Consider the following 24086-nt stretch of genomic DNA (forward strand, 5'->3'; position numbering starts at 1 on the left):
ACAATATCAATAGATTATGTTTTATGTAGCTATGTTTGTACAATATACATATACATATAATATATCTTTTATAATCTGAAATTCAGGTACTTATGTATATATGTACATATGTAAATAAACAGAGACCTTTTATTGATAATGCTTTTTTTAGGCTTAAGTACAGTTATTTAAATTCTTTGGTTATTCAAAATTAATTTTTGAAAACAGCGAAAAATTGTTAAATAATTCAGAAATTTAGTTCAAAACTTTAAATTAATCATTATTTATTTATTATTTCTTTGGCATATTATTCTAGATTTACAAAATTTTACTTAAATTATAAGAGTAAAGATTCACTAAAATGAGAAATAAATAATTTAATATAAAAAACTTATTTTATGACAATAAGCTGTTTAGTTGTTTGAGGTAATAAATAATATATTACATATGAAACAAATGTTTAAAGCACTTTAAAATAATTATACTTATGTTTATAAAATGTAAATTAAAGTAGGCAAAAATGTAAATTAAAGTAGTTAAAATTAATTAAAACTGTTACACAAATTAATATGGGTACGAAAGTTAAATAACTTAATAATCTCATAACAAAAAAATAGAAATAACAATAAAAAATTTTTTTAAATATTTCAAATTAATTACTTTAAGTGCTATTAAATTATATTTGAACTTAAAATTAAATAATATGAAATAAATAAAATAAATACGCATTAAATTTATAAATGAAGATAACAGTTGAAACAGAATAATATAAAAAACTTAGATATTACATTAATTTTTCATTATTCTTAATTTAAAATATATAAATAGAGTTTTTTGAGCATTTTCTATTTGTATTTTGTCATATTTTTTCATTATAAATTTGATGTTGTATACATAGTATAAAATCGGTATTTTACAATAATTTATTTGAGATATCAATTAAATTTAGGATGTGTACGATTTCGAATTTTTAAGTTAATATCTAAAAAATTGAAATAATAAAACACTTGAGATATTTTATAAACACAATTATTTACAAATAGGTAGGAATCTACCAAAAAACAAAATAAAAAAAAAACGAAACCGTATCCATAAGGAAGAAATGCCTTCATTTAGCACCTGAATTAAAAAAAAAAAACAGTAAAAATATGAAGTTTTAAAATTCTGTCACAATTTCATCATTTTCATGTCTTCTGATTGGGTCTCCTTTCAACAGAGACGATATAAAACTAAAATATAAAAAAAATATGATAAGTTTTCAATATTAGTATAAGATTAAGTTTATTTTTAGCTTACCAATACAAAAATATGAAAAACATTATGAAATAATATCCCAAATATATCAAACAGTTTCGTAAATATATTTTGAGTAAACCTCTACTATGAATATCAACTGGATCATAGACTCCAAGGCTATCTCGTGGTCTTTTGTATAGCTCTAATCCCAGCCATATGACCATTGGAGCATTCAAACCGAATATTATCCAGTGTCCACCTAGTAATAGTAAAACACAAAGTATTGCATGAACTCCAAATTTTGGTATAACCCAAAAATTCAAACGGTTGCAGCATTCACGAACATTTAAATAATCACATTCTAAGTCAGCAAATGTTAAAATCTAAAATAAATTTTAATATTAATGGTTGCAAATGCATCTAAAGATAAAAACTTCTTACAAATACATACATATGCATACTTACATAGTAAATCAATAGAAATAAAATAGCTGCGAATATAACTAATCCGACACAAAATATTAAACTTTCATTTATCATTTTGACAATTGTCTTCTTTTAGTTTTAATCCAATAGTGCTCAATTATTAAAACTTGTAATTAACTTAAAATTTTTTTCAATAACATTTTATTTTGTTTCCATTTCGATATTTTTGTTCTTTTTGAATGACAGTGACACTTTATTTCAGAAGCATATGTAGAGATGTGTCATACTCAACATAAATCGATACTAAACTGGTTTTCGATACAAATAAACGTTGCAATACATGTCAAAACTATGGAATTAAATTTATTCAAAAATGATTTTCATTTCAAAAGATGAATTCAAATGATTATTTTTTTACATGTTTTAAATGTTATTATGTATTTTATAACAATATAATGAATATTTTACAGATTTCATATATTGTATAATATAATAATATGTCCGTTTATGAGTGCTAGCAAAGTTTTAGTCAAATTTTACGTAGAAGAAAAATTCCTTTTTTAAATGTATAGCTATATAAATCGCATAATTTTTTCTGCTTCAAATAAATGAATAAGCTTTAAATATTATATTATATAAATATTTCTAGGTATATATATTTATATGTTTAAATTTTTTGTCCCGTGCAATTAAATATACATATAGGAACCTATATTTATAACAACGGTCCGAACAAAATTTTTAATTTCCATTTGATTTGTTTAATCTTATTCTATAAAAACGTTAACAAATCAAAAAAAGTTTTTATTATCTTATATACATATGTATACATATTGTAATTTAAATTATAGAAATAAGAAAATTTTTATTTTAAACGATTTATTTTTTTAACTAAATTATATTTTATCTTCTTGTTCTTAAAATAATAATAAAATTTAATATGACAGGATTCAAGATAAAATTTATCGCAAATTTTAAAAATGTTTACAAAACAACTATGGTATAACTTTTGTATGTATGTGCATATCAAATTACCTGGCAAAAGATTCTACACTTTTACCAACTATAAGTATTCATGTATTTCAACCATCACTAAGAAAATATATAGCACAACTAAATATAAAATGTTACGGTTTATAATAAATTTTCAAGCAACGAAGAGGCAATGATTTTATTAAATGATATTTACATACCTACTTACGTATATACAAGTGCTACACTGTGCTGAGCGAGCGAATTTTTAAAGAATGTGGATCTGACGATTTATATAATTAATCAGAGTATGTACATATGTTTTTCTCACAACAAATTTAAATTTTAATAAGTTAGTTCAAAACGATCTATCAAATAGAGCACAACATCAACGCTTGCAAAGCTCTTGTATTATTTATAAGAAAAAGAACCTATATTTTTTTTCTCTTCGAATACTTACATGTACTTAAATTTCGAATTGAGCACAATAAACAAGCGATTATTTGTTTTTCATTAAAATGAAATTCAGTTTTGAATAAATATATTGTATAACACATAAAATAAAACTGAAACTGAGCAATTATCATCAGCTATGTTTAATATTATACAATCTTTATTGTACTACCGTTTCTCATAAAACGAAAATAATGTACATATATTTTGTGATAAGAAAAGTATTTATATAATTAAAAATTTTTATTTAAATATATGAACTAAAAAAATTACATTTTATTTGTAATTTCAAAAAAAAAATTAATTTCAAAAAAATTTAAAGTATTAATTAAAGTATTTAAAAACAAAAAAAGAAAAAAATTAATTTATTTTTGTAATATTTATATTATATAACAAATAATTTGCAAAGAAAAAAAAATGTATAATTCAACAAAAATATCCCGATCAATATCACTTCCTGTTAAACCACAGCATATTGAACCAAAATCCTTAAAAAGAAGCAATGAAAAAGAAAAAGTTTATTCAGAAAATTCTATGCAATATTTTGTATACGAAGAAGATGAATTTAATGATGATGAAAATTATGATATTTCTGTTGATAATGATGATAAAATATCTTTAAATATTAATACAGAAAATGTTAATTTAAAACGTAACCCAAATCAAGAAATTAATACAGAAAAAATACAATATATTAATAAAAATTATCAGAGAAGACGACGTCATTCAAGTGATGGTGGTAAAAATGATACTTTAATAAATAAAAAATCTGATATTACACCAACAAATTATGATGATACAGATTCAGATATCGATATAAATTTCATTGATGACAGTGAAGAATGTAATACAGTAGGAAATGATCATAAAAATTGCCAAAAGAAATTTATGAATAAAAATCAATCAACATCATCAGGAATAAAAAATAAAATAATAAATGAAAATTATGCTGTTCCTGGGACCAGTGGAACTGATCAATCAAATATAATAAAACAACGATATAGAAAAGATAAACGACGGTAATTGTTTTATAGAAAAAGGAAAATTAATTTTAATATTTTTTACTTAACAAATTTTAAAATTCACAAAAAATGATCAGATAATACCTGTGAGGAATGTTAATAATAATATACACCATATACAGGGTGTTTTGTATAAAGTGGCAAATTATTTTTTGGAAATTGATTAAAGAATCATTCCTGAAATTATTTGCCACCTTATGGATATATATATACATAAGGTATATATATATACATATAATATATATTATTATATATATTCGTATAGATATTTACGTTATATATATATATATATATTTTATATATATATTGTATATATATATATATATATATATATATATATATATATATATATATATATATATATATATGTATATATATATATTTATATTATTATATATATTATTTATATTATTACATATTATTATTATTTATATTATTATATATCGTACATATTATATATATATATATATATATATGTATATATATTTAATATAATATATATATTATAACACATATATATAACCATTATGATATATATAGTATATATATAATATATATAACACATATGATATATAATGTATATATAATATATATTATATATATATTAATTATTATACATCTATTCATCATTCTTTCATATAAAAATTTTATTTATAATACCGTCATAGTAATGTTTAATCAACAACAAAAAAAATTGTTTGCTCATTTGCCGCAACAATGGCGTAACCAAAAATATACTATTTTTGAGTTGAGATAAAGGGAGCACTTAAAACATTTTTTGTGGAAATAGGCTTTTATTCTCAAATTTTAAGTTATATTAATGTAATAGCGAACCAAGCGGTGTAAAAAAATTTTAAAACATGCATATACATTTTCAATTATATTTACTATAAAATGAATTTACTGAAATTAAATAATTACTTTCCTAATACAAAATGTAATTATATAAATGCATTTAAAAAACCTTTAAATTTTAATTAAAAATATAATCATTAAAAAATAAAAAAACTTAATTGTGACATAATTGAAAAAAAAAATTTAATATATTTAAAATATAATATAAATATCTATGCAATTTGGCTATACATAGATGTGATCTAATATTAAATAAATAATTTTATGTACTGCTCACTTAAAATCACCGATAACAGATATACTTATTTATATTTTCATTAAAGTTTATAATGGTACAAAATTTTCACGGTAGTCAGAATAGCTCTCGTAAACAAATTGTATAAGAATTTGATTTGTTTTCAAATTTGAATTATTTTTAAATTTATCTTTTAATAATTTAGTCTAATTTAATCAAATTTATAATAATATAATTAATATTTCATATTATATAATTATGTAAATTAATTTATTATAATATGTTCTGAATTAGTTTATGATAAAAATATAATATGATAACAAGAACCAATTAATTTACAACATATATAAGGCAAGAAGACACTAAATTATATTTATTTTATACAAAATGAGCTCAGTATGAGGTATTGTTTTATTTTTTTGTATAACAAAGATGTTTATTATTATAAAAGATAAAATATTTATGATAAAGATTTGATTTATTAATTAAAAATTATCAGAATTATAATGTTACGCTCTATATTCGAATTCGAACGATGTAGACATGCTAAGAAACTTTGATGAAATAAAAAATTTAAATTTTATTTAATTTTAAAACATTTTAAATAATAATTCATTAATTCTTTCCCGAATAAACTCGTTCTGCTTTAAACTCATTTTTAGAATTATAACTTAATATTATATTAAAAATGGTTTTACAACGTATATTATATTTGTTAACAAAACAGGTAAACTGTTATTAAAAACTATTTAATGTAAATATTCCGAAAATATAAAATTTTATTTAATAATATTTGCAAGAAAATATATGAAATACAACAATGTTGCTTTAGTTATTAAAGTAAAATATTGTAAAAAAAATCTATTATATTTTAAAAAGTACAGGCCAATACATAATTAAATAGATGCATGTAATCATAAATCCGACCCTGTCAATTCTTAATTATTATATTATTATCTATACAGTCAACATCTACACAATATGCGTGATTTGTTTATATTATGCACCTATCAAATCTCTTTAGCAATAAAGATAATTTTGTAAATATTTTTAAATGATTTATCTTTACAATACAGTATATCACTTAAGCCATAGATATATATACAGGCATATTATGTATACTAGTTTACAAGACATTAAAAAAAGATTTATGACGTCAAAATTTATCAATTAAATTAAAGGTTTATAAAAAAAATTAAAGCTATTAGCTGTAAAAGAACAAAAAATATTTTAATCTTAAATGAATCAGAATTATTATATGAAATAAAAACAAATTTTATATTATTGTAAGAGATGAAAAATTTTCCTTTCTTTTGAACAAACATTATAATGATTTATGTACATACATACATACATACATATAAAATTACCTTCATGTAAATTCTCTCTCAACTATCATACAGTATATAAGTTTTTAAAATAAATAATTCAAACTTGTATAATATTTTATATTTACATATAAAGAAAAATTCTATTTGCATCTCTCACTTCAAATTATATTAAAATATATCTTAAGTGAGAAAAATTCAATTAAAGTAATTTAGGTTATATACTATTGAATAAACAAAGAAGAAATGTTTCCGGACATAATTTAAAATAAGTACATACAAATATAACTATAATTATACTAAAGAATAAAAAAACAAAAAAAATTTAAGAATTTAAATCTTGAATTTAGTTTAAATTCTTAGAAGAATCCCACACTGAATTTAATTTTTGCATTTTAGTTCAACAGATTATAGTGCTTAGACAAGGTATAATTCGAAAAAAAAAAAAATTTATTGCATTCATATTGAATTATTTTCATTTTTTCAATCCGAAAAAATTCGAAAAAGTTTTCGACACAAATTCGAATATACCAAAAATTACTTGTATGCCTATGTAAAACTTAAATTAATTTTCTAGTTGTTAATATTATGACATAATGAGGTTTGTTTACAACTAAAATAAGATTAAATAAAAAAAAATAATAATTTTAATAACTTAATTATTTATTTAAATATATTTTAAATTTATTTAATTTTTTAGTACAAGTAATACAAGAAAAGCTTCATCAGTTGGTTTAGGTGAAAGAAGAGGTAGTCAAGGATGGTTCGGAAGTACAATTGAAGTAAATAAACAAGAAGACACTAATGACAGTGCCAGTGACGATGATGAATTTGGTGGAATTGGTATATTAAATAATATTAAAATATAAATTTATCTACATAAACTTTATAAATTAAAATTATTAAATAATTTTAGTTGAAGATCGTTTTATACGTAAATCAATTTCAAGGAATATTAATCGAAGATTAATTAGAAAAAATGGTTATCAAAATGTTTCATTTAAGAATATACCAAAACGTTCATTAAAATATTGGAAGGATTTAATTACAACTTTAGTAAATATATTAAAGATAAATATATTAATATTTATTTCGTAAATAATAATGTAAATATGTATGTAATTTTAGATTGAATTAGAATGGTCATATGTTTTATCTATTTTTGTTATAATATTTGTTGGAAGTTGGATATTATTTGCTGTTTTATGGTATTTAATTGCTAAAGCACATGGTGATTTAGATTTTGATCCATTAACAAAACAACGAATTGGTGAAGGTAAAAAACCATGTGTACATGGAGCATATGATATGACTGCAATGTTTATTCATTCATTGGAATTACAAACAACAATTGGTTTTGGTGAAAAATATCCAACCGAAGAATGTCCAGAAGGTGTTTTCCTTTTTGTATTTCAAATTATATCATCAATTGCATTCGAAGGTGCAATTGTTGCTGTTGTTTATGCTAAAATGGCTAAACCAGTAAAATTATTATCAAAATTTACATTTAGTAAAACTGCATGTGTAAGTATAAAAATAATATAAAATTTAAAATAATAATATAAAAACTTAAATATATAAATGTATGTATAATATTCTCAAATATTTTTAGATTCATTTAAGAGATGGAAAATTTTGTTTCATATTTCGGGTTTGTGATCCTAGAGAACAAAAATGTATTGGTACAAAAATCCGGGCATATTTAGTTGCCGATGCAACAACACCAGAAGGTGAAACAATGAAAGTTAATACAGAATTAAAAATAGAAGGTGATGGTACAGGTATTATAACATGGCCAGAAACAATTTGTCATGTTATAAATAAGAATAGTCCATTTTATAAATTCACCGCAATTGATTTTCATACGAAAAATTTCGAAGTTTTTATTTCATTAGTTGGACATTCTCCATTAACTGGACAATCTACAGAATCAAGAACATCTTATTTACCTCACGAAATACTATGGGGTCAAAGATTTCCTAATATAATTGATTATAGTCAAATGAAGCAATCTTATGTTGTGGATTATGATAATTTTCATACAACAATTGCAGTAAATATATTAAACCAAAAAAAAATTAATATAATAAATTTAATTTCTTAAATATTTTAGGCTAATATTCCGTTCAAAAGTGCAGCCCATCTTGAAAAATTAAAATTGTAATTGAGAAAAATTTATATAATATTTATGGATAAATAACTTCATTAAAATAGATTTATCACTTGTTTTTGATTTAAAATCGTACGTACATGTGTATTTTGTCTTCATAAATAAAAAATTATTTAAATTATCACAATTTATTTATTTATTTATTTGCCTATTGTTAATCTGAACATTATTCAGTAACAATAAAGTTATTAGGAACTGCAGACTTTGTCCGAAATTTATGTCCCGTTAAACAAATTAAAGCAATTAAACTCGGTGCTAAAAAATGCTCGTTCATGAATTGCATAAATAAAAGATAAAACTAAGGCAAAGGTTTTACATATTTTTAAATAAAACAACATTTTTGCTATATACGTTATACGTATAATAATTTTATAAATCTATTTTATTGTGCTCCTTTTATTACTCCATATTAAGGGAAACAAATTTTAATTTATATGGCTAGACTTTGGTCTTTGAAGGTCCCTTCTTCATTAAAATCTAAAAATTCTTCAATTATAGTATCTAAATTTTGAAAATTCTCTCAAATTAATAATAAATTTTAACTAAAAATTTTTGGCTTTAAAATGTATGACCAATTATTTATAAAAATTTGAATTTATATTTCTTTATTGAAAATTGATTTAAAAGAATTAAAATCTTAAAATTTAAAATCAAATCGAAAATCACCTCCCATTTTTTCGAATTTATATAAATTTTCTTTAATTGCTCTTTCAACATCAATTTGATTGAGCTTCTCTTGAAGTCTCATTTTAATTGGGTTTTCTATAGCATCCATTATTTGATAGCGTAAAATATTTGGTAAAACATTAACAAGAAATTCCATAACATAATCAAATGTACCAGCACCATCACAACGTACTTGAATATTTCCTAAATCAATTTGCAAATCATTAATTATTGGTCGTTTTCTTGTATCAAGTGGTTGACTTAATTCTAATGTTACACGAATATGTTGAACTGTAAAATGTACATGTCCAATTCTTGTTATCATACCATGTCCAACACTAATTTCCCATTGAGATGCACCTTTAATTGCTTGTGTACCCACTTGTACTCTTGTTGATACTGTATTATTATCCATTTTTAATACAACATCTCCAACTCTATAAAATGATGAAACACCAGTTATCCAAGTTTTTGACATTTTAACCGAAAATATTCCAACAGTACGATTATAATCAGTTACATCAAATGGATCATATCCCATATCACGTACTTTTCTTCTACCTTCAGCAATTGCCATATCTAATGGTGAAATTGAATTTGGAAAACGATAATCACCTAATGATTTTTCAATATTTGTATCGATTTCATTTCTAATTTTTGTATCAGCTTCTTTAATCATAAATGGTTTCATTGAATCAAAAACTAAATTTGGTGCCGAATTAATTATACTTTGAAATACAGCACCAAGAAAACCTAAATTTTGAAAATCCATTGTCATATCAGAAAATGTAATATCAATATTCGTTTTTTCTGTTGCCAATTTACCATCCAATCTTACTTCTAATGATGCATTACCAGAAACAATAACATTTTTTAAAACAACTGTAAATGGTCCTTCAGCTTTTGATAGAAATGAACTTAAAGTATAACGTCCAAGTACATTCAAATTATCAAGTTGAACAATTACACCAGCCTAAAATATTTTAATATTTACAATAAAAATTATTAAAAACTATATATATGTACGTATAATTAATTAATATAGGATACCTTTAATTTATTTAAATCAACATTAACATGTTTAACACGAAATTTTGATAATCCATATGCTTTAACTTGTTTCATATTCAATACTGCCATACCAAGTGATTTTTTTATATCGGGAATATCCATTGGATCTGCTATCGGAGCATTAGGAAATCCAACAGGATCTTCTTGTTTATAATGTTCTAAAGCAGAAAACATTTGAGCTGCTAAACGATTTTCACTTACACGTGTATTATAATCATCTAAATCCGAATGATCTTCGTCTGAAGTTGAATCACCTTTTATGAAAAAAAAAAAAAAAAATTATGATAAAGTAAAAAATTTAAATAAGTCGACTATTTTCCAATTTTAAGTATGTACATACTTTCATCGTTATTGGCTAAAATTGTTTTTATAGAAATTAATATGAAAATAAAAAATATATTTTGTAATTTCATTTTAAACATTTTTTTTTTTTTGTAATATTAATTTTACATAAAATTTAATAAATATGTTATTTGAATATTATTCATTCAGACTGAATCTAGACTACGTTCTAATATTAATAAATCCACTGTGTAGGTACTGATTTATTAATTCAATTATTTATTTTTTTTTTTTCTCTGATTACAGATTATATTGCTGCAAATTATATCAATATAAAACGATCTTTTTCTACGTCAAAGTTCAAATAAAATGAAATCTTTGAAAATATACTCAAGACGAATAACACAAATTTTTTTTTCCAAATTAATAACAAAAAATAAAAATCTTAAAAATTCTCTTTAATTTAAATCTTTTGTGAAGCTCTATGAAATAAAATCATACATACGTACATTTTATTTGTACAAATTATTTGATAAAGATCAAAATAGTATGGCTATTGAGATTGAGAAAAGTCATAAAGACAACTTTATCATATTTTATGGTATGTAAATAGTAATATTTTAAAAATTAATGTTATACAGATATTGATAATCGTATATCAGATTTAAAATTTTGAAACTTGTTATTCTAAAGACTTTATGCAATTAATTTAACAAAATTATAGTATTACAAGAATCTTAAAATGAACGTATATTCGTATGTACGAGCCTATATTGTAGAATACGATAAAAATGTTACAAAGATTACGATAAAAATGTTATTGTAAAAATTTTAAAAGCAGGGGACAATAAAAAAAGAGACGTTAGAGAAAGGAAAATTCTTACAGGAAATCACACTGATCTTATTTAATTCGATGTTATCTCGATGCTACTATCAATTTGTATTACGGTAGAAGGGATTTTATTAAGAAGGGATATGAAAAAATAAATTTATTTTTTTTAAAAACTGAAGTTTCATTTTTTTCGTGCAATATTTTCAATATTAGATCTTAATTCTAAATTGATTTGATTTTTTACTTTATTCTATTCTCCATATTATCTTTAAAAATTGCATTACAACTTACATGCATTCATAATATTGAAATTATTAACCAAAAAAAAAATCAAATCAATATTTTACTTTATTCAGCAACTAAAATTACATTTTCTAAACAAATTAAATTAATTCTAAATTGTCTACTATTTAAAACTTATTTCAATTTCATTTCATTTTTGTAAATTTAAAGACCATACTTCGTAATAACGCAATTATTTGTTATCACACTCAGCGCAAATCAATTCCAAACTCAGATTTACTCTTAAAAACATATTACAAATTATATATATATATATACGATGTATGTATGTATGTAAATCAATACATAGTTTTTTTCTTATCTTGTAAGTAAGAATTCTTCTCTTCTCAATAAGTAAGTTGTGTGAATTTTTGGTATACGTAGAATAACAGAGCAGCGGAGTCAAAGTCAGAGAGTTGAAACATTGAAAAGTATTTTTTTCTGATTCCTTTTGTTTGACTCCAATTTTTATTTTTTTAAGCAAAATTTATTCAATAAAAAACAAATTTAAAAAAATAACAAATTTTTACTTTTACCGTTTATTTTTTTTAAGTTTAATTCACTTTGTTTTGTTCACATATTGCAGTGGTCTTTTCATATGTGCATAATATTACACACCCATGGAAACAGATTATGTCAAAAATACCGCAATTGATTAATGTTCGCGTCGGTAATTTCACTTAATTTCGACCAATAAATTTTGACATTTCGATGCGGAAAATCGCTCTTGTTCTGTTTTTACTTATGGCGCTTCTTTAAATTGTATATAAAATCTTTAAAATTATTTAAAGATCTATACTATCTAATATATAAATATGCGCATTTTTTGTTTATAAATTTACATTTGTAAATGCAAGTATTATTTTTAATGAACCCAAGTAGATTTGAATATCATATCAAGGCTCCCGAGGGCAGAGATTATTTCTCAATCTTTTGGTTTTTCTAAATCTGGTAATACTAATTCAAAAAATATTTTATTAGTCATATTTATTTTACATTACAGTATGTAATGTAGACAGTAGATCTATCAAAATATTTTGTTTTGATTATTGAAGTAAATTAAAATTATGATTTATCAGAGCTGAATGTTTTTATTTTATATAAATTTATAATCGTTTCTCAAAATAATTGTGGGACAAAAAAATACCATAGAAAGCTAAAAAGTATTAAAACTCTGTAATTAAATATTGTGACACTGGGTATGGCCCCACAACCTGTAGTAACTGGATTATCACCGAAAGAAGGTCCGCCTGGTACTCGTGTAACTATCAGAGGAGAATTTTTGGGTACAAGAGCAACTGATCTTATAGGTAACAATTAAATTTTGAACAAATTCTTTAAAAAATTAAACGTTATTAAAATTCGCAAAAGGTTTAACTATTTGTGGGACTGATTGTCTTCTGTCAGCTGAATGGAAGTCATCAAATAAAATTATTGCAAGAACCGGTTTCGCTAAAGGGAAAGGTGATATTATTGTTACAACAGTAAGTGGTGGTGTTGGTACTTCTACTGTTCAATTTAGAGCATATCATGAGACAATTGGCCCCCTTAAAGAATCAGCAGTTTGGATTGAGGAATCACCGATGCAGTCATTAACATGGGGTCGAAGAACACTTGCACCATCCGGGTATACACAAGATGATCCCCTTGGGCTCTCAATAGAAGGAAATGAAAAAAAATTTCCCGAAGATCTACGAGAAATATTTCCAGACTGCAATGGAGATTTATCACAGGAAAATTTTTCGCCTGGTTGGTTTTTACTTGAAAATCATCACGGAACTTCTTTCGAGGACTTAAAGGCCGGTTTAGCTTATTTAAAAAGAAAAGTGGAAAGCCAAAAAGAAGGACAATTATCCTTTTTAAAGAGTAACGCTGGTTCAGTCATAGATCAGTTAGACACGCTTATGAATATAAGAGAAAAATTTCAAGAAGATTTAAAAGAAATCGGGCCAGAACCGTTAAAAGAATTAGAATTGTCCATTGAAAGTAAATGCGATGTGATTCGTTTAAATACAGTAACAAATTAACACTTAATTTGTAGGTTCAATAAAGGAGAGTAAAAATATTTTTAATGATGTGCTAACCAGAAAGGAGAAAGCTGATTCAACACGAGCTGCCCTTTTTGCTCTTTCAAGACATAGGTAAAGTTTTATATATAAATAGAATACATTTGAATAGTTATATTGTTTTAGATTCCTTTTTTGTCTCCCAAATGCAATAGATAAAAGTGCGGCAGCTGGAGAATACGATATTGTTGTCAACGATTATTCACGTGCAAGAAATCTTTTCGGAAAAACTGAAATTCCTGTATTCTTTTGCTCAAATGAATAAATTTTTTACATTAAACTATTGTATTTTAGATTTTCAAAAAAGTTCTTGACGAAGTTGATCATAGAGTTCTCAACGTACGTAAACAACTTCACGAAAAAGTTGTGAAAATGCCACAGAGTGTAGAACAGCAGAAAAAATTAATAAAAGCTTTAGTTAATTTGGAGGTTAAGAATTTTAATAATTTGAAATTAAAAATGTATGCATGTTTATTTTTATTATTGAATTACAGATTCAACAATCTGGAATGCTTGTTAATGAAAGACTAAGAACAATCGACCCAGCTTGGGACGCAATAGATGCAAGAGCTAAATACCTGGAACAAACTTTTAAGCAAACTTTTGATTTAATGGCTTCGAAAGATTCTGAGAAAGAAAGTACAGAAAAATTTCAATTTTATTAAAAATTTTTAGATACAATCCAAATTTCAGTTTAGAATCTTATTTTTCAGAGTCAAAATCTAGAGAACGTGATCCGAATCAACCACCAAATCGTGTTTTATTTTGTGAAGAAATATGTGACATTGCGGCAAGTCAACTACCTGATCTATGGCGTTTAGGTCAAAGTTATTTTACCGGAGAATTACGGGGAACTAGTGATCCCAAACCAGGAGATTTTAAAGTATGCTTAAATATAATTTTAATTACTGTTTATAATTATTTTATTAATTTATTATAGAGAATTATCCTTAGCAGTATTGAAAAATTTTGCACATTCCTTCGAGTGGTTCTACTGGTTCAGTTAGATCAAAGATTAATGCGTCAGACCACTGGTCTTAGTTGGCCAAGCAGTTCGTCATCTGTAACACAACAATTTTTACTCTGGCTTCCACAGTGCTTAAGATATATGCGAATCGCGTATGCAACCTTAATACAGTTAGATCTGCCTAGTGAAGCGCTTGATATTGTACAAAAATTTATTGATGACTTGAGATTATTTTGTTTTTCAACAATTTTCAAGCGTTCTATTGATCGTGTAAAAAAACTTGTGCAAAAGGAGACATGGATAATGGGTGTTGAAGATTTTCCTGGGGCAACTATGTTGCCATCAATGCTGGAAGAAATTATTGTGGAAACTTTAGAAGAAGGACAAAATGCATGTATGAACCCTGAAATAAGGTGAAATGTTAAATTAAAAGCAAAAAAAATTCAAGTATAATATTTATTTACACGTTTATAGAGAAGGTAATTTATTAGAGTCCCAATCTGAAGGTCAAAGAGAACTTTCACAAAAACTTCAGGATATGTTGTCTGCCTTTTGTAGTGTTATTGAAAATTTAGCTTCGCAATCACAAGATGATGAGGGACATCAACCGACCATTTCGTTACTAGGTTTTTCGTCATTCCAACAAAATGGTGTTGAAAGAAAAAACTGGGATTCAGCTACATCTTGGGAACAAAGAATTCTCTGCTGTTTAGCAAATTGTTCATACTGCAGCAAAGTTTTCTTTCCTCATATCGGGACTATTTTTGTCAAGTAAGCAATATATTTAGTATTTTCTTTTTTTTACTTAATTATATATTTATGTGTACTTTTCAAGATATGGTTATCCATTACCAAAATTGGCTATTGAAACAAGTCGCGCATCTATGAATCAATTATTTACCACATTATTAGAAGATTTCGTGGAACGTAAAAGTGATCCCCTGGTTGGTACAATAGAGCCTTCCATGTATATTGCACAATTTCAATGGGATTCTGAAATGGAAATTGGTAAATTAAGACCATATGCTCAAGAATGTTGTGATAATTTGGTTGGAGTATATTCTGAAATATTTACTATCTCACCATCGTTATTACGTCCTGTTCTGGAACCAATAACCCAAACCATTGCAGAAGAATTAGCGAGATTAATGAGTTGCGTTCAAAACTTTAGTCGTTCAGGAGCTATTCAAGCTAATGTAGATATACGATTAATTAGAGATGCATTAAAATTATATAGTAACGAAACAGCAAAGTAATTTTGATAATGAAAAATTTTAGTGTACATACTTAAAAAAAAAAAAAAATAATTTTTTAATTTTTAGAACATTTTTTATGGAAGCTCTAGAAGCTATTCCACCACCAGAAGATCCAAAAAGAATTGATCAAATATTAGATAATATTAAACAGAATATGAAATTGCAATTAATGTCATTTACCGTACCAAATCCATAAATCGTATTTGAGAATACATACCTCCATGCGTATATAATATATCGAAAACTTTGAAAAATTTTTAATATTGCAATATTTAAAAAATTAAATTGAGTTAATTGAAAATAATAATTTTACATATGTGCATATATTTATATATTATCTTGAAGTTATATTACCGTGACTATAAATTTAATAGATCAAACTAAAGTCATATGTTTTATTTATTTTAAAGGATCATTGCTTTTTTTCTATTAAAAATAAACATCCTGGCTTAAATAAAATGGAAGAGTTTTATTCATATTTTATGTTTAGAATTTTAATCAATTTAGATTAAAATCTAAGAAAATTCAATATTTATTTTGTAGGTAGTTATATTTGCTCGAATTAGAAAAGTTGTTTTAACGAAAAGGATACTAAATATACTTTTACTGATCATAGATCGAATTGAATTTCTACATCTTGGTAGATGAAATTATGACATTTTTCTTTAATGGTTACAAAATTTTAAAATTATTAGATATTTTTGTGCAGCGTAATTATTTGTTTTTTTTTTATATGAAAACACACTTCTTTTTTTCTTAATATTATATTAATTTATACAATACAATTTTCCTAAAAAATAATAAATTTCTAACATTTCTTTAATTATACGAAAACTACATTTTTAGTTTTTCATAAAATTAATTTTGAGTTTTTTTTTAGTTATACAATACAAATGATAATTTATTTATTTATTTTACATTTATTTATTATAAGTTTTGTATAAGAAAATCACATATCAAATCGCACTCATATAACAATAAAATATGACTGAGGTTTTTCTAACATGATACACGAATATTTTTTTTTTTGTTTTGTTTTTGATTTTTTTAAAAATTTTCTTTTAAGTTTATTTCAATCTTAAAAAGAAATTAGTGATTTTTATTTTAATAAATTGAGATTTTGAATGCAAAATGGTATGAAACGAGTATATTAGAATATCGAATAAAATTACATGAAAGGAAAATTGATAAAAGAATAAATTAGTGATTTATCTAAAAATAATCATTATATTATCCAGTATAATATTGGTTTGCAATTATAAAATTATATAAAAAAAAAAAATAAATTATAAATATCTAATAAAAGTATTATAATTTTTAATAATATAATCAATCTACATAATATGAAATTATTTAGATCTTATAAATGCTTTATTTTAATTGTGTTTTAATATTTCATTGCCGTAATATCTTTGAATTCTGGAATCTGAAATCTTTGAATTTTTTGAAAATTTAATATGGGACAAAAATTTGCATTGAAAATTTCATGCTTATCGAATTGCTTTTCTCTAACCTATCACAGTAATATTTATGTTAAAATTATTATATTATTACAATTTCAGTGTTCATAATTAAGAAAAAATAAAAAAAAAATTGAAATTTAAAAAATGAATATATGTATTTAATAAGGTGGTTTGGTTTTTAAATTATAAAATATTAATATTTGATTTTGCCCTTTCTTTTTCTAAATTATCCAATATTCCTTTGTAATTTTTTCGATCTCAATATAAAAAGCATTATTTTTTATATGTTAAAGTTTTTGAGTCAAAAATATAATTTTTGCATAAAAATATTTTGCATATATATTTAATTATGAGTATTAATGAAAAAATATTAATAAAACTTTCAATTGTTCAATATTAAATTTATTTATGGAATTCTTTTGTATATTTAAATTTTCTTTGATAAAGAAATTATGAAAAATTAGTAAGTTTAACACTTTCAAAAATTTTGTTTATTTTTTCCAAATAAGCAGAATTTTATTGTCGTTATTTGTGCAAATGTAATCTTATTGCAAAAAAAATAAAGTAATTTTACTAAAAAAATAATAATTATTTTCTTATTGAAAATTCAAATTACACAAATTTTAATATTTTGACTCAAAGACATTTACATTTTCTATTGCTAAAACTTTTTTATTTCTAATTTAAAATTTAAATAAAATTTAATATTTAATACAGCTTAATCTAAAACTTAGTTCATAATTTTACATAAATTACTACTTATAAGAATTTTAAGGTTTTAAAGAAAAAATTTAAGAGTTCTTTTTTTTTTTTAATTTTATTACAACATAGTTTCTCATTCAATAATTTTCTTTCTCTTTTGATTACTATGATTTTGTTTTCATTTTTGCTTTACAATTCCATTTTGGAAGTAATTCATTCTAAATTTAATTATAAATACAAATATATACATAAATGACTTAAGATAATTAAACAGAAAAATAAAATGAGATAAAAAAATTTATGAAACAACTAATATTCATCTTTTACAAAAAGATAAAATTGCAATATAATAATTATATAAAAACAAAAAGTTAAATAAATACAAAATTGAATTATCAATTTTTGTATTCAATTCAGAAAACCCTACAATTGAAAACTAACAAAGTAAATAAAATTCCAATTAATATGGCCTCATTAAATCGATTAAAACAAGCTTATATAATTTGAATTCTACTTTAAATCTTATGATACGATTACAGAAGAAAAGAATTTTTTTCACTTTTAATAATTATTGTTATTGATTGTAAGAGTTATACAATACTTACAAATTTGAATGAACAAAATATACAATTAATTAATTTTCAACAAATTTTTAATTATGATATCATATTTTACTAAAATGCATATCAAAAATTGTTTACATATAAAATTTTAAAATTTTTATATTGTAAAAGGTTCTTAAAAAATATAAGCTTGTCAAATGCTTTAAAAATAAGTATATTCTACACTTGTTTTCAAATGCATATGATACATTTTAATTTTGAACTTTAAGCAGAAATAATAGTACATTAGATTTGATTTTATTTTACAACCATTTTAAAATCTATTGTGTTAAATTTTGGTACATACATATGAAAATCTCATATATAATAACTTATATTTTTCAAATCAATTCATTTGGTTCCTTTTAACGAAGTCAAAAGTAATTATTAATCATGAAAATGGTAGTCAGACATAAGAATGAGAAGAGTAATAACATATTTGCATTTTCTATATATATTTTTTTTTGGTTTCCTCTTTATATTTAATAACTTAAACCTTATTTTAGAGTATGAGACATAGAGAATATTACAACAAAAACATTACAATTTATTGAAAATTTTACTATTCTGAATATTTTTTTTTCCAATTTTGAAAAATTAAATGAATTTTTTGCGAGGCAAGCAACCCAAAAATTATATTCTAAAAAAACATAACCAAGGAACATTGAAGAAAACACCGTAAGCTACTTAGAACACAAATTGGTAAGTAGTAAGAAATTCTTAAATACAAAATATATTAGGGGGTAAAACTAAAATTTTTGATTAACTGATAAAAAGATATACATTGTGTTTTTTCTAAAATAATAGTGATATGATATTTTTTTGCTTATTATAAACAAATGAAATCAAATATAAAAATATGAAAAAAGCTGTCACTTTTTCTCTCTTAAATAATTCAGAACAGAACTTTTTCTAATGTCTTGTAATAATTTCAGTTAATTTGAAAATCAATTAAGCTATTTTCATTGCTAAGGAATTAATATATAAATGAGGTAACTTAAAGATCATCAGCATGGACCACTTCCACGAGATGTGGGTGATGATTACCAGAAAAATGTAATGGTGGAGGATGAGGCAATGGAGAAGATGATGATGTAATTTCCTCTTCACTGAATATTTCTGTTGGAAAACTCTGGTCTGACGATGTAACAATGATTGGAGATAAAGTAATTGTTGTAGGTGATGAAACTTGTTGCGTTGTAGTAATTAATTGTTGTTGATGATGATTATGAAGTGATGAATTATTTATGTTATTTGTTTGATAATTTGAGGCAGACGATGCTGACAATATTGTTGGTGTTGTATTTTGTTGAGATTGAGGTTGCATTATTATTTGAGGCAATGTTGTACTTATTTCTGGAATATGATGTTTTGTTGTCACTAAACTACTTGTTTGTATAGGTAATGCTGCTGTAAAACGATCAAAATTTGATGTTGAATTTGGATGGGAAGGAGTTGATGTGAAAACATTCACCACTGAAAACAAATTGTGTTAGTGTTTATATACGAAAATATATATGCACAAAAAAAAAAATATTTTTACCTTGATATTTTCCATCGGCAGATTTTATTAAAAGAGATTCAGTTGAGGTGTTTTCAATTTTTATAGTTTGAGGTTGTATTTGTGTAGACTGTTGCTGCTGCTGTTGAATTTGCTGCCTTTTTACTTGATTAGTTCCTATTGTTATCGTTTGTGGTTTTTTAACTACAAATGTAGGCTGTGTTGTATATGTAAACGTTGTTGATGTTGTTGATGATGCATTCGTTATATGAGGTGATGCAACAACTATGTTACCTAACAAGTTGCTGGTGTTAGAGGCATTAAAATCATCCAATGGTATTTCCATTGTACAATTTTTCAAACTTGTTGCATTTATTTTTGAAGATGAAACTGGAGATGCTTTTTGAAATGGTTGCTGTAATTGAGTTTGTTGCGCGAAATTAGCTGTTGTTGTAGCTGAAGATGATGTAGCTATAGATGTCATTGAAGTATTTGGTGATAAATTTGTACTATCATCAGCAATTTGTATTTCATAGCATGCTAGTTCCGGTATAACTGGTCGTATTTTACAACCGTCAGGTCGATGGGGATTTCTACATCCGCGACACTTACAGTCTATACATGATTTTGAATCCACATAACATGGACATCTTTGACCACAACAAGTCAATTTTCCTGGCGTAGCTGTAGCATTACCACATCGACAACCTCTTCTTTTTGAAACCGTTTTATTAATTGATGGACGTGGTGGAGGATATTGAATATTATTTTTCTAAAATAAGAAAAGCATACAAATGAATAAATGAAAAATAAATCTAAATAAATATACTTTTATTTCATCTTCCCCATCAGTTTTCCTCTTGATAGTGATCTTGTTTCCTATTCCAGTGTACAAAACCGAATACATAGCAGAGCCATTCGAAACAGTTTTTATTGGAGGTGGATTTCTAATTGGAACTGTTTGTGATATTGTCGTCGCAGAGCACGGTTTTTGGTCATTTGATGTTGCAGAAATATTAGAATTTACATTCACTGGTGAAGAAATAATAGGAATTCCATTTTTTGGCCAACTAATTACATTATTCTGCACTTGATTTTGATTTATATTCACAGCTTTAGTATTTCCTATGTTGCTTATGCTATTAAATGTTTTAATTGACGGCTGTGCAACTGTGTTACTTTTAGTAATTTTCAAATTTGGATTTGCACTACTTGGACTTAAACAAACAGAATTACTAACTAATGTAAGTGGTGGTGGGGTTTGGTGTTGCAAAGGTTGCTGCTGGGCAGTTTGGCTTTTTTGAATTTGATTTTGTAAAATTTTTTTAGGATATGTTCCACATTGTTGATGAATTTGTATAAGTGGTGACGATGTCTGAAAAACTGGTTGGGAAGTCTGTTGTTGAATAATCAACGTTGGACTACTTAATGGTTGAGCTTGCAATAACTGCGGAGAATGGGATAGTGGAATTGGTGGAGATTGTACAATAGAAGAAGGCTGCGGCGACAATGGTGCTGGAGAATTGGAAGGCAAAGGTGGACTGAAAACACATGGTAATATTGAGTATGCACTTTTAGTTAAACCAGAGTTTGCTTTAAAATTATCTGGAAAATTTGCTCCTTCTTCAATAAATTGCAGTAACGTCGCTTTCGCAGCGTCCGTGCCATTTAATGCCCCACCTAAAATAAATATTAAAATTATAAATAATTTACCCAAAATTGACTAAAATGAATTAAAGACCTGAATTAACAATATTAGTTTTGTATAAAGCTGTACTCATTATATATTGGCATAAATATTTGTAGCATTGCAATAATATTCGCATTTGTATATTTTCCTCATAACTGTCCAAATCATTGTTATCTCGACAGTGTACACAACTAGGCTTTAGAATTTTTCTCCCGATAATGCATTTTTTACAAACATGATGCTGGCACTTGCCATCACTTGGCTTTTGAGGTTCAGTTAATAATTTTCCGCACACAAGACAAGATAGTGATTGTCTTAAATATGGAACAAGACGGTAAAGGTCTGTCCAGTTTTGATCTGTACTGCCATATTCACTTTGAAAAACTAATCGGGAAGTTGTTACATATAAGCTTGTGGCATTCATAATTGATGAATTGAAACCCAACACAAAATTGGGTTTGTTTAGAAAATTTTCCTTAAAATTTTATAATTCCGTCTGTTCATTGGAAAGATGCGGCGTATTTAGAAATAAAGAAATTCCTTTTCCTTAATAGTTAAATTTTCCAAATTCTTACATTATTAAATGGAATAATATGTTTACTTTTAAAAATGAATGTTTTTTTATTAAATATAATCATTTATAAGAGACATTAATATAATTTTTTTATAAAAAAAATGTTTTATTGGATATTTGTGTATCAAAATTGTGTACAACTTCAAAAACTAACAAATGTCAGATTCGACTTTATTCACTAAAATAAAAATTTGTAAACAGTTCTTCTCTTAAATATTGCAAAATATTTTAATTAAAAATTTATTCAATTCTAGCTTAACATTTTAAATTAAAAATTGCACTTAAAACTTATCAATATTTTTAATATTTTATTTAAAAAAAAATTAATAAACTATGTATATGCGGCTTCCTACAATTTTCTCGCCGAATTTAGTTTCACTTTATATTGTTTGACATCTACAGAAAATGTCAAAGTTTCAAATTCTGAAGTACACAATCTGTCCTTTGATGTTACAAAATTGAGTTGGCAATTTTATGAAAATCGAAATAGTCAATAAATCAATAATACATAAATAATTTTGAAAATTTGTGGAATGAAATTACTTTTTTATTTATTTCTTCATTTTTGGTTTCCACAATTGATTTATCAAATGAAAAACTGAAAATAGATGAATCCAATTTTCTAAATATAGAAACTTTAATAAATTTATGAGAACTTATACGATATAAAATTTAAAATATTGTTGTAAAAAATTTTAAAGCTTTTACAATATAAAAACAAAAATTGGATTAAAAACATTTCCTTTAAGAAAATTGAATGAAAATATAATATATATGTATATCTTTACCAAACCTAGATAAAAGTTGCAACACATTGAAGATTTGACTATATGTACAATAAAACTTTTCAATTTTGCTACCGAAAACCTTCGTGTTGGAACGGTTATCTGAGCAAGTAATTTTATATATACTTCGTTTACATGCAGCTTGAAGAATTTCGAAATTTACCCTACCGACTAGACGTAAAAATTATAAAAAGATTTTCAATTTGAAATTTTCAATTAGAATCGATAGAATAAAATTATTAGTTTAATTTGAAAATTGATTAAAATGGGAAATTAATATGTATTACTTGTGAGATAATATCAAACTCGTAAAGCGTATATACGCAGATTAAAATTTCAGTTAAGTACTGGATCCGCCATGATAACGGAGTAATATTAAATTGAATATTATATAACCCTTTCTAAATTTGCAAAATTTTGCTTAATTTGGATATATTTTCTTTTTCAAACAAAAATATTACAAAACTGTAAAAAAAAACTGATTTGTAGAATAAAATTGGGAAAATGAGTTTTGTATTATGAATTGAGTGTAGAGAATATAGTAAAATATTCTCTACACATATTATAGTAAAACAATTGAACAAATTACAATATTCTCAAGACACCCTGAGACAAACTACCTAATAAGACTAATTGTCATAAAACATTTGAAAGTTGTCAAAAAAAACTTG

General features: G+C 24.2%; 5 protein-coding genes across 7 annotated transcripts; 2 read left to right on the plus strand and 3 right to left on the minus strand.

Moving 5' to 3' along the window:
- Positions 1-763: 763 nt before the first annotated feature.
- Positions 764-1862, minus strand: LOC129608523 (protein cornichon homolog 4). The gene is made up of 3 exons (XM_055520076.1): positions 1681-1862; positions 1276-1598; positions 764-1208 (listed from the first exon to the last, which is right to left on the minus strand). The coding sequence occupies exons 1-3, from the start codon at positions 1753-1755 to the stop codon at positions 1136-1138; spliced, it is 471 nt and encodes a 156-aa protein (XP_055376051.1). The 5' UTR covers positions 1756-1862; the 3' UTR covers positions 764-1135.
- A 1132-nt stretch (positions 1863-2994) lies between these two features.
- LOC129608356 (ATP-sensitive inward rectifier potassium channel 1) lies at positions 2995-8803 on the plus strand. Its single transcript, XM_055519834.1, has 6 exons — positions 2995-4085; positions 7207-7349; positions 7423-7562; positions 7635-8030; positions 8119-8559; positions 8620-8803. The coding sequence occupies exons 1-6, from the start codon at positions 3484-3486 to the stop codon at positions 8668-8670; spliced, it is 1773 nt and encodes a 590-aa protein (XP_055375809.1). The 5' UTR covers positions 2995-3483; the 3' UTR covers positions 8671-8803.
- Positions 8804-9022: 219 nt separating this feature from the next.
- Positions 9023-11007, minus strand: LOC129608419 (uncharacterized). Its single transcript, XM_055519910.1, has 3 exons — positions 10754-11007; positions 10393-10667; positions 9023-10315 (listed from the first exon to the last, which is right to left on the minus strand). Exons 1-3 carry the CDS (start codon positions 10833-10835, stop codon positions 9314-9316), a joined length of 1359 nt encoding a protein of 452 aa, XP_055375885.1. The 5' UTR covers positions 10836-11007; the 3' UTR covers positions 9023-9313.
- Positions 11008-12832: 1825 nt separating this feature from the next.
- On the plus strand, positions 12833-16533 carry LOC129608312 (exocyst complex component 2). Of its 2 annotated transcripts, none has more exons than XM_055519758.1 (11): positions 12833-13119; positions 13181-13795; positions 13851-13950; positions 14002-14116; positions 14170-14304; positions 14370-14514; positions 14574-14758; positions 14816-15255; positions 15317-15613; positions 15678-16094; positions 16165-16533. In XM_055519758.1, exons 1-11 carry the CDS (start codon positions 13011-13013, stop codon positions 16292-16294), a joined length of 2688 nt encoding a protein of 895 aa, XP_055375733.1. In that variant the 5' UTR covers positions 12833-13010; the 3' UTR covers positions 16295-16533. The 2 variants fall into 2 exon arrangements, with proteins under 2 accessions (XP_055375733.1, XP_055375734.1); XM_055519759.1 differs by having other exon boundaries at positions 14589-14758; positions 16165-16532.
- Positions 16534-19666: 3133 nt separating this feature from the next.
- LOC129608390 (E3 ubiquitin-protein ligase MSL2) lies at positions 19667-22744 on the minus strand. 2 transcript variants are annotated; one of them, XM_055519875.1, is made up of 4 exons: positions 22108-22744; positions 21196-22046; positions 20409-21138; positions 19667-20275 (listed from the first exon to the last, which is right to left on the minus strand). In XM_055519875.1, exons 1-4 carry the CDS (start codon positions 22478-22480, stop codon positions 19863-19865), a joined length of 2367 nt encoding a protein of 788 aa, XP_055375850.1. In that variant the 5' UTR covers positions 22481-22744; the 3' UTR covers positions 19667-19862. The 2 variants fall into 2 exon arrangements, with proteins under 2 accessions (XP_055375850.1, XP_055375849.1); XM_055519874.1 differs by having other exon boundaries at positions 19667-20341.
- Between the last annotated feature and the right edge of the window lie 1342 nt (positions 22745-24086).

Source organism: Condylostylus longicornis, unplaced genomic scaffold (genome assembly GCF_029603195.1).
Source record: "Condylostylus longicornis isolate FDR11 unplaced genomic scaffold, ASM2960319v2 ptg000031l, whole genome shotgun sequence".
NCBI classification, from domain to species: domain Eukaryota; kingdom Metazoa; phylum Arthropoda; class Insecta; order Diptera; family Dolichopodidae; genus Condylostylus; species Condylostylus longicornis.

Excerpts from the sequence above, each read along its gene's own strand:
- LOC129608523 (XM_055520076.1), bottom strand. The coding sequence starts at position 1,755 with ATGATAAATGAAAGTTTAATATTTTGTGTCGGATTAGTTATATTCGCA. Across the intron at positions 1,599-1,680 it reads TATTTCTATTGATTTACTAT|ATTTTAACATTTGCTGACTT; the intron begins GTAAGTATGCAT and ends AATTTATTTTAG. Across the intron at positions 1,209-1,275 it reads TTTTTCATATTTTTGTATTG|TTTTATATCGTCTCTGTTGA; the intron begins GTAAGCTAAAAA and ends TTTATATTTTAG.
- LOC129608356 (XM_055519834.1), top strand. The coding sequence starts at position 3,484 with ATGTATAATTCAACAAAAATATCCCGATCAATATCACTTCCTGTTAAA. Across the intron at positions 4,086-7,206 it reads TATAGAAAAGATAAACGACG|TACAAGTAATACAAGAAAAG; the intron begins GTAATTGTTTTA and ends TTAATTTTTTAG. Across the intron at positions 8,031-8,118 it reads CATTTAGTAAAACTGCATGT|ATTCATTTAAGAGATGGAAA; the intron begins GTAAGTATAAAA and ends AAATATTTTTAG.
- LOC129608419 (XM_055519910.1), bottom strand. The coding sequence starts at position 10,835 with ATGTTTAAAATGAAATTACAAAATATATTTTTTATTTTCATATTAATT. Across the intron at positions 10,668-10,753 it reads TTTAGCCAATAACGATGAAA|GTGATTCAACTTCAGACGAA; the intron begins GTATGTACATAC and ends TTTTCATAAAAG. Across the intron at positions 10,316-10,392 it reads TTGATTTAAATAAATTAAAG|GCTGGTGTAATTGTTCAACT; the intron begins GTATCCTATATT and ends AAAATATTTTAG.
- LOC129608312 (XM_055519758.1), top strand. The coding sequence starts at position 13,011 with ATGGCCCCACAACCTGTAGTAACTGGATTATCACCGAAAGAAGGTCCG. Across the intron at positions 14,305-14,369 it reads AAGCTTTAGTTAATTTGGAG|ATTCAACAATCTGGAATGCT; the intron begins GTTAAGAATTTT and ends ATTGAATTACAG. Across the intron at positions 14,515-14,573 it reads GAAAGATTCTGAGAAAGAAA|AATCTTATTTTTCAGAGTCA; the intron begins GTACAGAAAAAT and ends ATTTCAGTTTAG.
- LOC129608390 (XM_055519874.1), bottom strand. The coding sequence starts at position 22,480 with ATGAATGCCACAAGCTTATATGTAACAACTTCCCGATTAGTTTTTCAA. Across the intron at positions 21,139-21,195 it reads ATGGGGAAGATGAAATAAAA|AAAAATAATATTCAATATCC; the intron begins GTATATTTATTT and ends TTCTTATTTTAG. Across the intron at positions 20,342-20,408 it reads TGCCGATGGAAAATATCAAG|TGGTGAATGTTTTCACATCA; the intron begins GTAAAAATATTT and ends ATTTGTTTTCAG.